Below are 14,671 nucleotides of genomic sequence, written 5' to 3' on the forward strand. Positions count from 1 at the left end.
CCTCCACAGAATATATATGTATTTATGACCCTTCGAGTGGAGATTTTTTTTATTATGTGCAAATCAAGCGGGAGAAAAGCTCAGCGGCGCTCCCAAGAATGTGATCAACAATAAACTTTTATCATCCGACAATTCATTCAATTAAAAAGTAACCGCCTTACAAGGGTTTACAAGGGAATGGATTGGAATGGATATATATGGATGTCACTTTTGAGACGGCAAACGTTGGGGATGAATCTTGAAAGCTCTGCCACTCGACATTTCCAATATGAATTTTGCAGAAAAAGCTACACATTTCATAAATTGCAAAAGGGAACGGCAAAGTAGAGCAAATATGGCATGAAAACAAACATGGGAGCGTGCACAGGTGGGGGTGTGTTGGATGCGAGGTGCGATGTGTCCCAGGAAGGCATGTGGCAGACATTTGAGAGAGAGAGAATCGAGTGTGTATGTCGAAGGGAAATGTATGACTTCTCCGCATACAGTTACACCTTAAATAATCCATAAGGAGATGAATAATGCAGAATTGAGACGAAAATCTCCATCATATGTGTCGCTCCACTAACATTCCATTCGGTGAGAGCCTTGAAAAGCAATTTCCAGAGCTTTCCGCCAACAGGAAGTGAACTTCATTTGAGGGAGTAAAGAATAAAAAAATAAAAAGACGCAAAGGGAAGTGAGTTTTTCCACTATTCTAGTGTATAGTTTCATTTCAAATTGCAATTTGCTAAATCCTCTGATAAATTCTTTTCAACTGTGTTCTGTTTTTTTTTGCCTAGAGAAAACACAAAATTGTGTACAATTTGAGCTTCATTTCGTTGATTCTTCGTCTCTCCAGAGCACGATATGTTGAGCTTTAGAAGCTGCGAGAGAAGGTGAAAAGAAAATGATGCAAGAGAGCCTTCTTAAGCTCTCCCCGTCGGGCGGAAATGCACTCAATTTGTAGGGAAACAGACAAGGAAGCTAGAGCTTCATAATGTTTTTTCACCTTCAACTGCGCGAGGCGGTGAAAAAATACAGCTGAACTCTTCTTAATTTGATAAAGTTGATTATAAAACTAATTCTTATGTACAGTTTAGAGACTATACAGTTCCCATTTCGCACAGTTTTCCGTGCAAAAGAGGCGGCATTAAGTATTCAAACATGCGGGATAGAGATTCTGGGCTGCAGATAGACTTGTTATGGAGTTACTAATTCAGTGGCATGGAGCTGAAAGGATGGGGAAAAAATTGTACAGTGCAATTTAATGTATGATGAAAGTATATATAGACGATATGAATTTCATGAAAGCCCCTCGATGGTTTGCTCGAGTATAAACTTTTCAAACTCTATTTATTATTAACAGAATTGAATTCATTTGAAAAGGCTCTAGTAAAACCATATGCGAGTGAGATATGGGGATGATGCAATAAATTCAAAGTGGATTTTTTTGCAACCCTCTCACATGGCAGGGAAAGCTCCTTGAAATGCCATACGAAATTTTTGCTATATAGAAACACATAGTGAAGAGAGAATATCGAGAGTGAATCATTTATGACATTTTTGCAGGCGGGTCGTCGTCAGTGGAAATAAATTCTCAATACCATCCATGACCTGAGAAATATTTCACTAAACTCTTCTACTATCTCCAATAGATATCACATGGCATAATGGATTGAATGGGGATGAGACTGAGGGAAAAATTTATATTGGCTCCCGTTCGCAATCATTCCCTCTCGATTCGCCCGACTCTTTGGGGTTTGATTATTGCGTGTCGTCTGTGAATGCGATAAGGGATGGAAAAAAAACTTGGAAAAGGAATGTTTGTATTGCCGAGGACGCTGAGGACAGAGTTGAAAATTCTCCTTTGAACACTTTTCACGGATTATTCGCATGGAATTGGATTGGATTATATTGCGCGTTTCCTTTGACAAATCGAAACGGTTGTGGATTTAAATTTGAACAGATCGCAAAATGGCATCTGTCATTGTGTTTCGGAAAAATCCAATTCTAAGCTAGTTCTTTCAGCAACTCTCTATCGCCGTCGAATGCCATTTCGCATGGTGTCTAGAGCGAGCTTCGACAAAAGAATGTAGTGATATTGTATTGCTCTAACTCTATTATTTTCCAGGCCACTGTGGACATGGCAGTCCTTGCGAGCAGCTCTGCTACGAATTGCACGATGGAATGTACGAATGTGACTGCACTGAAGGCTTTGAACTGCAGAAAAATGGCTACAGTTGCCAGGGTAAGTCGTTTGGCGAGAAGAGCAATAATATAAGTCTGAAAGGCATGGCGATTTATCAGCGCAGCATTTTGTCTCGCCCCATAAACAGGAGGTGTCTTGAGATAATATCAAACGATGAGTTAATTTTTCTTACCCCTTAACTAATGCCCGCCAGTGCAACTTCCCTCGAGAGTTTGGAGATTCATCCCACTGCATTCCATGGTTAATTACCTCTGCATTGTGCAATTTCCTGCATGAATTTGCTCAACGCAGAATATGCATGAGGAATGATTAGGTGAAGTATTTCAGGGCTTTGAGCATTCTTGTCGTCCCGAGGCAAAGTTTTGAGCATCCAGAAATACTTTGCTACATTGCAACTTTTGCCCAAATGCACGAATTTACGTGAAATATTATACCGCGTGAGCTTAGCGAACATATCAAGTTCTTAGAATGCGAGAGGGTGGCAAATGCTCCGCCCACAATCTCAAGCTTATCGGAATTAGTCTCTATTTTCACCATGATCTTCATCATAATGTTTGAAAGCATATTCAAAGTACTAAAATGTTAAATTTTGCCCCATTCTTGATGGATTAATTGAAACTTCAAATTTCAATTGCAGACTGAAATTTAAATAATAAAGATGTGGTTTTGTGTCTAAAGGTTGTTTGGCTTGATGAACAGTTGAGAAATTCTCCAATGAAAACTTTCAAGAGACTTTGAAAAAGTCATGAGAATATATATTGTTGAAGAGATGTTCTACTATAAAGAGGAAGAGCTTTAATTATACGAAAACTACCACTTTTCGTGTACTTTGCGAATTCCACTCGAAGCATTTTGTCGCTTCAGGGGAAAACCTGGGTGTATTTATCAGAACTTTGCTGCAGAAGAGTTGAAAGAATCCAAAGAAAATATTGATATCTATTCGCAAGATAAATAGAAGTGGTAGAAAATACAGATTTTCTCCCATGCGAAGCAGAGGAAATTCGTCACTCTTTAATGCATGAGTTGGAAATAGTCAACTTTACCTAATAAATCACAAATCTGACTAATTTTGGATAACACAAGAAGTGCTCTGTGTCACTTGGGATACAGTCATTGAATGAAAATGTTCCTGAATCCCACGAGAAGTTCAATTATATCTTCCCTATTCACCGAAGGATGAACTGAAAGTGACGGTGGAAGATGGGGTGGAGGAAATCCGGGCAAGAAGTTATGCAGTCTCTGAGATGGCAAGAGGAGTTACTTAATAACTTTCTCGATGAATTTGATCAATTCTTCTCATTGGATTCTGTGGTGTTGGCGAGGAACATGTCTTCCTCGTTATAAAGTCATTATGCAGGATGCCCTGGGAGTGTCAAGTGAGGGGATCCATGCAAATTGCATTATGGATTGTAATTGCCCTAATTTGGGTTGCTAAACACCCTCAAGGAAGACACTCTCTGTGTGCGACTCTGGCGTCACCTCGAGCATGGCATCTCCGGTGCTTGAGTTTTGGCGCCAAAATATTCGGCCCGCTCACGTGGCCCACACTTATCGGATCTCCGTGGAGATAAGGAGATATTTTATGTGGCAGAGACGTTCGCCCATTTGCTCGGGACCCAATTCAATTTGATATTGGTCGAATTTAATTTCCATAAATAAAGCATCGCTCACTGTACAATCCACAGACCGAAGTGCCAAGTCACGGGTTTTGCCTTTAGGAAAAGAGGCTCTTCTCTCTCTCTGGGTGAATTTTCCTACACTGGGTGCGAAACAAAAAAGCTCCACCCACGCTTTGTCTGCAGCCCATCAGCAGCGCGTGATGAATAGGACGATGAGAAATTTCTAAACATTCACCCGAAGCGGCCTTTGAACTTCCCCATTAAATAGCGAGCCTCCCTCAGGCCGCCCAACCATCGACACAACCGATCCATTTCCGATTAGCATACAAAGAAAGTGGGTGAAAAGTGCGGAGAACAACAAAAGCCGCTAAAATGCTGATTTCTCTTCGCATCATTTGCCAAGATTTTGACGGCGAAGAAATTGCCAAATAATTTGTTTCACCGTGAAAAATCCACTCAAGCATTTGATCAGGCCAATTAAGAGCTCAATTTCCAACATCAATTAAGACACACAATATTCTCTGGAAGCTCTCTTCGTCTGTCACACTTCCAGAGAATGTCTGTGCGGTGTGTAATCAGTGCAGGAACTTGCGCAATCGCGCATATTCCGAGGGAAATGCTCAAGATTCCCCATATCAATTCCAATCGATTGACAATTTTCGATATGCGAGGCGAACAGAAAAGCCCCCCATTAAAATGGATGAAAGAGAGAAAAGCATCTCTCGATCCAGGGGAAATTTTATGGGTTGAAAGCTAAAAATAATAAATGGGAAATTTCTTCATTTCACTCACATCCCGTGGCGTTGTTTGGCAGGCAAAGCCCCATCAGACACTCCTCAAAGTCAGTCATTTTTCATTCGCTCCAGAGAAAATGCCATAAAAATCATTCAACATCTCAAGCTGAATGGAGTGAAATTGAATGGAATTTCTTCGGAGAAACAGATTGAAGAGGGTGAAATCGACCTCTCCACGACTCATCATTCCCCGCTTTTTCCGATGAATACGAAGAGCACTTTTAATGAGCTTTCATTGGAGAAAATCTTCAAGACCGATTAGAAGGTGTTAATAATGCAAAATGCAATAAAGCGAGCGCACCGGAGAGAAAAGGGAATAAAAAGACGTTGTGTGAAATTCTCAATATGCAAAGCATGTCATTAGATGTGTTTTAAAATAGTTCAAATAATCTTCTTGAAGCGCATAAGGAATTCATCTCGCATTCTGTGGACTCTTTCACCCAAATTCTGGAGGACAGAGAATTCAGGGTGAAAAAAAAACCTCCAGAGAAATTCTCTGTGGTGAAATCTTCGTGTGCTTGTGTGTTGATTTTGTAAGTAAAGCAGGAAATTTATTCAACACAGTGCCTGATGCAAAATGCATGAGCAGCACAATGCCGAATAATTTGAGTCAAAGTTGAATATGGAGTAATTAGATGAATTCAATGGATTCTAAACAGTTGCTTGTTTCGAAGATTTCCTAAGAAGATTCATTGGAAGTTTCAAGTTTTCTCTGTGAGTTGAAAGAGAAGAAATTCGTTAATTTGCTATTCGAGATTTTCTGTGCAAAAAACACTATAAAAACTATCAATTTCTTGCGCGTAAAAATCGCGACTTGTTCTGTAAATTATTGAGGACTACACAATGGAAAATCTTCACATACATTTATTTTCCCAACGCCCATTCCACTCGGCCAGAGAGTTTTGGGGCTCGCAAGTGGAATCGTGTGGATGTGTTCTGAGGGAATCCTTCGGAATATATTCTCAACTTTTTCCCTCCAGGCGCTCAATGTGAAAATTGTTGTGGGGGCGGAAGACGAGCGCCTCCCGAGCACGCAAGTTTTCACAGTCGGAGAAAAAGTGAAAGGAACGCCTTAAGACAATTTTTGTGCTTTAAATAATGCGCCATCACTGAATGACAGGAATACTTGAGCCACACACAGACAATTTGCTTCATGTGTCATTTTCATATTCTCCTTCCCAACTTCTGTGGGTGTAATCTTGCCTCCTCGCCCGAAAAAGCAGCTTCCTGACTGTGTCACTGCCAGAGAAAATTTCTCCACCACACTTGAAAATCTCCCCTCGCACTCTCCGCATGGCTTTTCCGGCGGAGAGAAGGAGGCGGAGGAAGAAATCCATTGCAAGATGTTTCAGATGCTGTGAAGTAAGTTGAATTATAGAGCTTTTTTGTGCCGGATGGGAAACTCTTGTTCCTCTCTCCCTATTCATGTGCGGAATTATGCTGGCCAGCACAAGTGGCGAAAAATGGGGAAAAGAATTAATGCTGGCCATCATTTTTATGAAGGCCTCAGCAAGAGAAGCACAACAAGTCTAACATTTTCAAGTGCTCAAAATGCACACACCAAATTTTCGAGAAGCAATTTAATGAAGCTACACGAAATTGCTTCAATCACATTTAATGGGTATCTGATCTGCATTTTCAGAGTGGATTGTGCAAATATTCATTTCGCGAAATTCAATCGGAATCACGACAAAGTTGCCCCCATCCCGGGCGTGATGCCTGGTGGTGAGAGCTTTTCATCAAGCTCCCACAACCCCAAATGCAGATATTTATCGGAATTTATGGTCTCTCTGCCAGCATTATCGAATCAAATGGTACAAATACAAAATCACATATCGGATATCGATTTGGCTGCTGGCTCCCACACGTTCTCTCTGTCGGGGTAATGCTTATTTGAGTTGAGAGGATATGAAGAGAGTGTGTGTGCGGGGTTGCCGCAAATCCTAAAAGCTCTGTGAAAAGTTCCCCAAAGCTTCGGCACGTTTTTTTCCACGCGCTGGACCATCTCCAGTGTGTATTTTTGAAAAGCAAACCCATAAGGCTAATCCAATAGACATCAAGATTGATCTGGCAGCTGAAAACTTTGCTGGATAAGCTCTTCAGTGTGAAATTAGGATGATTTCTGGTGAGAGGTTTCAACACTCTTCGCCACATAACGTATGAAGAGTGATAAAAGAAATCTAATGACTCGTACAAATGATTCCACTGTGTTTGCTCGTTTCGCGTTCTTCACTGGAAATTCTGCTGCAAATATGATAAATCAACAAAGCATACAAACTGGGAAACCATGACTGGAGGGCAGTTTGAAATTCTCTCAAATTATTAATACATTGTACAGTCAGAATTAATTCACGTGCACAGGATGAAACAAGTGTTTTCTCAAACCACACTGATGGTGACTTGAGTGAAAGGATTATTTGTGCGCCAAAATATGCAATTTGTGTAGTGAAAATTTCAATACTGCATTGTTTTCCGAAAAGCATAGCATGCGAGTTCACAATCTAGCATAATTACCATTGATTTGCGAAGACTTACTGCAGTATTATTACTACTTTCAGAGCTTTTAAGCTTCTGTTGTGAGTAATTGAAGACCGGATAATGAACTGTTTGTCGATGCTGCGTCTGTTCATATGCTGTAATATGTTGAAAGACAGTTGGGAGGGTTTCCGCTATGTTGCAGCTGAAAGGTTATTTATGAGAACTGCATAAATCAATTTTCCCTGGTGGGTTAATTAATTACACACGCTTCGGCCCATGGGATGCGCTTTTCCATCTGCATTCAGTGAATAATGAGTGGCATTGTTAGACTCATGCCAGAAGGAAGTTGATCTGCGAAAAGTGTTTGTAATTAAAATGGATATTTTATGCTGGTGAAGTGAAACAAATTACTGCACGCGCCAATCAATCAATCGTGATGGATGAGAGAGACATCATGGATGTGCCATTACGGAAATAAATTCCACAGCATGAGAGGATCATATTCGTGGATGATATATTGTGCGAATAATATCCATCGAATGCATAAATCATAAATTTATTATGGTGCACGCCTCAGATTGCAATTCATGGGGTGTTGGCGAGGCGTGCAGAAGTTGCCATTTGCCCAGAGTATCTCTTTATTTTTTCTTCTACCCAATATTATATATAGATTCTCATCGTGAGAAGATGTTCGACCACGAAAGCCAAACAACTCACACATGCGACGACAAACTTTATATTCCAATTACGCAAATTTTACGAGTTGCCAAAACTTTGGCGAGGCATCGACAAATCCACCCTCCTTCGGCGGTGTGATACAGGATCGAGGCGGAGGCTCATGACTGGCAAACTACACATAATATTATTTATGATGAATGTCGAAGACAAAGTGCCTCTTCTGCAGCTACCAATCGATACACGAGAGGCACTACATGAAGCGCCCATTTAGATAAATATCTCTCCTGTGGCAGAGATAGGGCCAGTGGGATGTCTTGAGCCCACAGTCTCGGCCCCACACCGTCGCTTGATGGCCTGATTGAGGCATAGCAGGAGGAAACATGATGAGGAATTATTTGGAAAATAGATTTTGAGACGCCTCACAAGATTTGACACCCACCCCGTGTGTGCGGAGGGGTGGCTTTTATTGGATTTCACGACAACCGACACGAGACAAGACGTTTGAACCTAACGTACTATGATATTATTCAAATTAACAAACACTCGCATTTCACAGATTTCACCCAAACTTCCAGCCATCCAGGATTCCACACTTGAGAGTGTGACACGTGGAGTGTGGCAGAATGTGTAATAGACCCATCGAAACCCGATGAGGCATAATTGAACCATACCTGTAACGCTTCTCCAAAGCTGCGCGATCGATAAAATTTGCTCTCACAGTTGTAAGCTTTATTGTACAAAATTTCATCTCTCACCATACAAAAGTGGCAGTTTCGGGCTTAAGGCCAAAATCGTATGCGAACTGGCTTTCTATGCAGTTAAGGGTTTTGCTCAATAAATTAACTCTGGAGATGTAAGCTTTACCACGAGTTCCAGCCGCCGCCGTTTCCGTATCCGCTCCAGCCATTGCTGTAACCGCCGTAGTTGTTCCAGCCATTTCCGTAGCCAGATCCATAACCGGATCCATAGCCGGACCATCCGCTGCTGTAGGACGGATAGCTGGAGTAGCCGCTGCTGTAGGATGGGCTCCAGCCACCACTGTATCCACCGTATGACGATCCATAGGATGGGCTCCAGCCGCTGTAGCCGCCATAAGATCCTCCGTAGCCGCCGCTGTAGCCAGGCTGAACATTCACAACGACTGTCTTTCCGCCGTAACCACCGCCATAACCGTAACCGCTTCCGTATCCACTGTATCCGGATCCCCAGCCGCCCCCATAGCCGCCATATCCACCTCCATAACCACCCCCGTAACCTCCATAGCCGCCTCCGTATCCGCCACTGGAAGGAGAATGAAATAATTCAATGAGATAATTAATAGCTCTTCTTTCGCTATGATGAAAAAATGCTCTCAAACTGGTTTGATAACCATAATAAATTGAATATGTTAATCGATGTGTTAACATGAGCATGATTCAATCTTAGATGATTAGTGACTTGAAGTCTGGTTTTTAGAATCCAATTTGGAAGAAGATTTGTGTTATCTGAACTGGGAATTTAAACTGCCAAATTGATATTTCAGACCAAATTAAAAGCATGTAAATGTAAATTATATTCAGAGGCACTCAAGATGATTGTATAACACAACAACAACAGCAAATTTGTGTGCATTAAATCGCACAAGAGAAGCTTTCATCGCATCCGCAAAGATGCGCTCCATTGAGTAACGCGAGTCACAACAATTAACAAGACTCTCAAGAGTTACACCTTCACTCGCAATTACACTTTGTCACTTTTCGAGGCACCATAGAGATGGAAACTTATTATAAGATACCAACCCGCCGAGGAGTTTCTTGGCCAGCAGCAGTTTCAGCGTCCTCTTGTCTCTGACCAGCTCAGCGGGCGCTGCCTGGGGCAGCTCCTTGAGCTCATCCTCCAGCTTGGCGGGCTTCTCCTCCGTCGCGGCGACGAGGGCCACGATAAATCCGAGAAGGACGAGTGAGGTTCTCATCGTTGGTGTCTGCGGGGCGAATATCCTGCAAATTATCACTGTTAATATCGCTCTTGCACTGGGAATAAATCCGTGGAGACGGTGAGGTGCTTTACCTGGACTAGTGATACTGTTCGAGTGACTGGATTTGTAACGCCGTTGATCACTTTTATACGAAATAGACCGGTCTTGAGACGCGAAAATTGGCACCCCACCCATTTTTTACCGCCGAGAGAGACCTCACAGTGTGTCTGGTGAGGAGGGCAATTTATGGGCAAAATTAGTTACTAAGCTCGTCTCTCTTCATCTGTTTATTTGACAAATAGACAAACACTTGCGCGCAGTAAAGTGGGTATTTCACCGAGAGAAGCGAGAGGAAGATGAGTCTGCGATTGTGTCATAAATATTGTCAAAGGAATTACCTCAGTCCGTCTATTGACCACATGATCGCCGGGTGATGCACTTTCAATTGTGCTAAAGAGGCGCGAAAAGCGTGACACTGAATAGCGACCCTGAATACACATTGATTGACCCATGAAAAGAGGGCCTATTTCGTCAGAAATTAGTAGCAATTACAGCTGAGGCTTTTGGCCTTTTGCGGATCCTCAAAACTTTTTAAATCATCAGCAAAGAACAAGGCAAAGAAGTCAGATCAATCTTAAGGCGTGCGCTTTAATTGCTCTCCGACGCAAGTATCTGATTTCCAAGCAAACCTTGAGCGCGCTTCGGTTTCTCTTGTGGGTTGAAAATCATGTCCAAAATCAGCGTCATTTGTATGCACGACAGGTGGGATAGAATTCTTCGGCTAGCGCAAAAGCCAAGGCAGAGAAGATATGAATGGGAATTCCGGATATGATGTGCTAAGTGATGAAATTGCCAGAATCAACAGTCACCAGAATTGACGCAGAGTCGTTCTGCCCAGAGCGATATTACATAAGGAATCCACTATAGCCAGTTATAGTGCAAAACTTTCTGCATAGCGCTCATGAATAAATTCTCCCAAAGCAATCTCACGTGTCGCACATGAAGAGCAATAGTGATATAAGGCGGCGTTTTGACTTGAGACGGATTTTCGGCGGAGCATTTGAAGTTTTTAGAGATAATACAGCTTGTGTGCGGTGATTTAGATGTAAATAAAGTATTGCGAGTCTTATTTAGAAAAGCCCTAAAATCAATATGATCAAAATATAGTTAATTGATATTCAAATTTATGCAACTGAATTGTGTAACGAATATCTGATCAAAACAGGAAACCCGAAAGCTCATCTTATTTAATTCTTAATCTTCTGAACTGTGGAAAGCTATTTTTAATACTTCATCCTCTGCATATTTCACCACTTTTGGTAGGTGAAGTGTTGAGAAGCCCCAAGAAGAGAAAATTCATACTCTGTAGCTTTTTTGTCTCCTCAAACCACCCCTAAAATATTCCTGGAAATTATGATTTGCCCACACTTGAAGTACCTTGTTCCCAAATCATTTGGGAGTGCTGGAGCAGAAGAAAGAAGCCAAAGAAAGCCATCACGACAGTTGAGGGTCATAGAGAAAAAGTCCTCCAGGGTAAAATTCTGTGGTTTTGCATTTAAATTCGTTAATTGAGACGAGGCCGCGGAACGAGCGCTTCGCCACCCCCACGAATGTCACATGGCGAGAGGAAAAAAAGTGACTTGGCGTGGGAGAAAAGCTCATTTCTACAAGTGAAACGTGTCAACCAAATACCCGAATCCCATTGAACGCTTCGCCCTCCAGTTTTTTTCCTGGCCTCCGGTGCCTTTTTTCCCACCCTCTCTTGTATTATATTATTAACCGAGGACGAGTGGAACGTTGGTGGAAAGCTCGACTTTCCTTTCGCCTCGCGGGACTGTCTGACAATGGCGCGGGTGCTTTCTCCACCCTCTCCCCCAACGGCTAGAGGGTGATTTTTCCTCCAATTTGCCAAAAAACACAATAATTAGTCCCCGAAGGGTAGAATTGACGCCATGTTCTATCTCATTAAATTTTCAATTGACTTCTTCGACCGTCCAAGGGCTCTCTTGGCGCCTAGCATCCGGTCCATGCTTCCTCTGACCCTAACAGAGAAAGACTAAAAGCGTGGCGATGAAGTATTGAGCAAAGAATTGTATGCGAATTTAATTAATTAATCTCCAATTCTCAGTGATTTCCCGCGCGATACTTAATTCCCGTGCCGCAATGATTTATGAATGATTCATAAATGTGTGAGATGATCATCTGTTTGTCTGTCGTTTGCCAGAAATTCACCTTGCCACGTGCACACACACTGATTCTCTCACCGCTAAAATTTATGATATTTGGGGAATCATTCTGATACTCATAATGTTTGACCTTAACACAGTAAAAGGCGAAAATCAATTCTACCATATCGTTTTCTTCTCTCATTTCGGCATTTTTCGTCTTATGGTTTGGGCTAAATTGAAACAGCATAATTGGGAAACGAGTTTCATTTTCATGGTTATGGATTTTCTTTCGTCGTCGCACTTCTTCTTCACATTCTCCCGCGCGACCAATGTGGGAAACGCTCTCATTGAGAGTGAAATTGAATTTGGCGCGAGAATTCTCTAAACACACCGCTAAGATAGGAATTCCTACTTCAAATATCATTTAAATAGCTGGAGTAGTCAAACATTCTCGGATGTATCAAATGGATTCTCGAGGGGTTTGTATCACTCTCTAGGTGGGAAATGAGATCTCATTAGGAGATGTTGAATGAAGATGTTTTTGGCTTGATTTGTCAGTAAATTACATTGCAAAATTAATTATCAGGAGGCTGAAGATTATGCCAAAGTTCAAGAGTATATAAATAGTGGACTTGTAAATAATTGATTATCAGCTTTCCAATTCACCCAGTTTAATAGACTTGTAATGTTGTGTCCTTTACAAAATTATCATATATTTTATACATAGAACATGTGTTTTATTAATTAACTCTGTCCTAATTCATGTGTCATATTTAATTTATATTTTAATTCAATCCCTCCATTTGTGACACAAAATGGATATTGCGTAGGATTCTCACATCAAATTTGCGGTATGAAAATGAAACACATTAGCTGGAATGGCGTGATTTTTTTTATGGCAAATTAACACAAAAGTGACACACCCCTTGGCGAACTTGTCTCATTTTCACAGTTTATTTGCGAATTGTTGAGGCGATCAACCCATCAAGAAAGTGTTTTCCCCGCCAAACAGGCGGGAAATAAATATTTGTAGGAAATGTACGCCGTCATCAGCCAAGATGGATGATTTGCATTAGAAGAGTCGACAGCCTTGGGGACAGTGTGGCAGGAATTCAATAGGTCACTGATCAATACATAGAAATCCCCAAACCCAAAAGCACCGCAGCTCTCTGGCTTCCTGAGGAGCTCGTGGGAGGGCCAAAGCGGGTAAAAATGTAGATTTTATGGCTGATTCGAGATTATGCTAATTCCATTTAGGCGGATTCCAAGTCAGGATGATATGAATTGATGGACCCGGACTCGGAGATCTCATCTCCATGTCAATGAGACGTGCTGGAGCCGCAATCTGGCAATTTGCAAGGGCATTTCTGAATGCGCGCGCGATCCATTGTGTGAAGAGCTGCATTGCCGCGAACTGGAGGAAAGAGATGAAATTTAATTTGGCCCACAAAACATCACGCGATGACATAATGTCTCGGCACGCGTGTGAGACACTTTATTGTCTTTCCCGGTCATTCATTCGATGCCAACACAAACTTTCCCATTGAAATTATCATGACAAAGTCCGCCAAGGTGTGAGAGATGACTCTGTCTTAGGCTGTGCACTGAAGTCGTCTTTGGCACAAGACGTCGCTTGGGGAACTCCTTCGTCGGACGGAGTGAATGGCATTTCACAGTTCAATTGACGAGAAAAGGAAGTCACTCATGCGCTGTTACAGCAGCACATCTCATTATCAATCATTCTCAAGGATGGATGCATCTTTTCTCTCAATTTCACACAAATTTGCATATTCATCAGTGGAATAAATGAATTGTGAGAGAGGCAAGAGAAGTGCTTCGATTGCCAACCACTCAATTGGATTTAATGTGAAATAGGTTAAACCATACAAAATTGCAAATAGTCAATGACTGGGGCTATTTAAAGCCAAGTATGGGAAACAAACAAATAATATTTTATGTCAAATTACTGCAGTGGAATGCTTGCAAATTTTCAATCCAATCGATTGCATTAATTTGTGTCGTCATCGATCCTCATAGATATTCCGATAGATAAAATCGATATTCGACAAGCGAAAATGGTCAGTCTGTTTATGTTAATTCACAGCAAATTACCCCCAATTCGCATTCATTCATATCTAATTTCTCCCCTTAACACATTATAATTGATATCACGATAAACTCTCACTTAATACATTGTGTAATCGATATTGTGAACAATATATCCGCTTGTGAAAATTTTCAATCTCACTCCTCGCGATGTTTCTCAGGAAAATCTCTCAACTCCCTCCATCTCTTCAGGTATATAGGAAAAGAGAGAAAAATATCCCAGAAGCTGCAATCTCATGGAGTGTAATTTAATTTTAATATTGCGAAACAATATAAGCTGAAGTGCATCGTTTTTTTGTTGTTTAGCGTGGGAAAAACTTTTACAATTTGAGATTATTTTCAGACTCTCGAGGAATTCACCTCCTTTTAGTCCCCCAGACAAAGAGAATCACAAAGGAAGGTGAAAAATGACTTTTCGTGAAGTTCTTCCATGGAAATAATGTGGAAAATCATAAGTCTTTTTGCATTTGATTCAATCTCAAAGACGATGATATATTGACATTTTCTGCATCTTCTTGCGTCAAGGCAAACCATATTTCGGCTCTTTATGCAAGCCGGTTTTGCAGATTTCGCAGAATTATAAAACCAGTGCGATCTTTGGCAAGAGTCAACGATAAATCTGATTATAATGGATTTTTATGGCTTTCTGCGTGGCGAATTTTCCTATTAGGATATATAATGCATCC

General features: G+C 41.4%; 1 protein-coding gene across 1 annotated transcript in view; it reads left to right on the top strand.

Annotated features, from left to right (window-relative positions):
• The window catches only part of LOC132257186 (pikachurin), a 54,490-nt gene that overhangs the window by 15,121 nt on the left and 24,698 nt on the right, over positions 1-14,671 (top strand). The window contains exon 2 of the mRNA XM_059753982.1: positions 2,111-2,227. Coding sequence (XP_059609965.1) covers positions 2,111-2,227 — 117 coding nt within the window. The remainder of the gene's footprint in view (positions 1-2,110; positions 2,228-14,671) is intronic.

Source organism: Phlebotomus argentipes, unplaced genomic scaffold (assembly GCF_947086385.1).
Source record: "Phlebotomus argentipes unplaced genomic scaffold, Phlebotomus argentipes genome assembly contig_42, whole genome shotgun sequence".
Taxonomy (NCBI): domain Eukaryota; kingdom Metazoa; phylum Arthropoda; class Insecta; order Diptera; family Psychodidae; genus Phlebotomus; species Phlebotomus argentipes.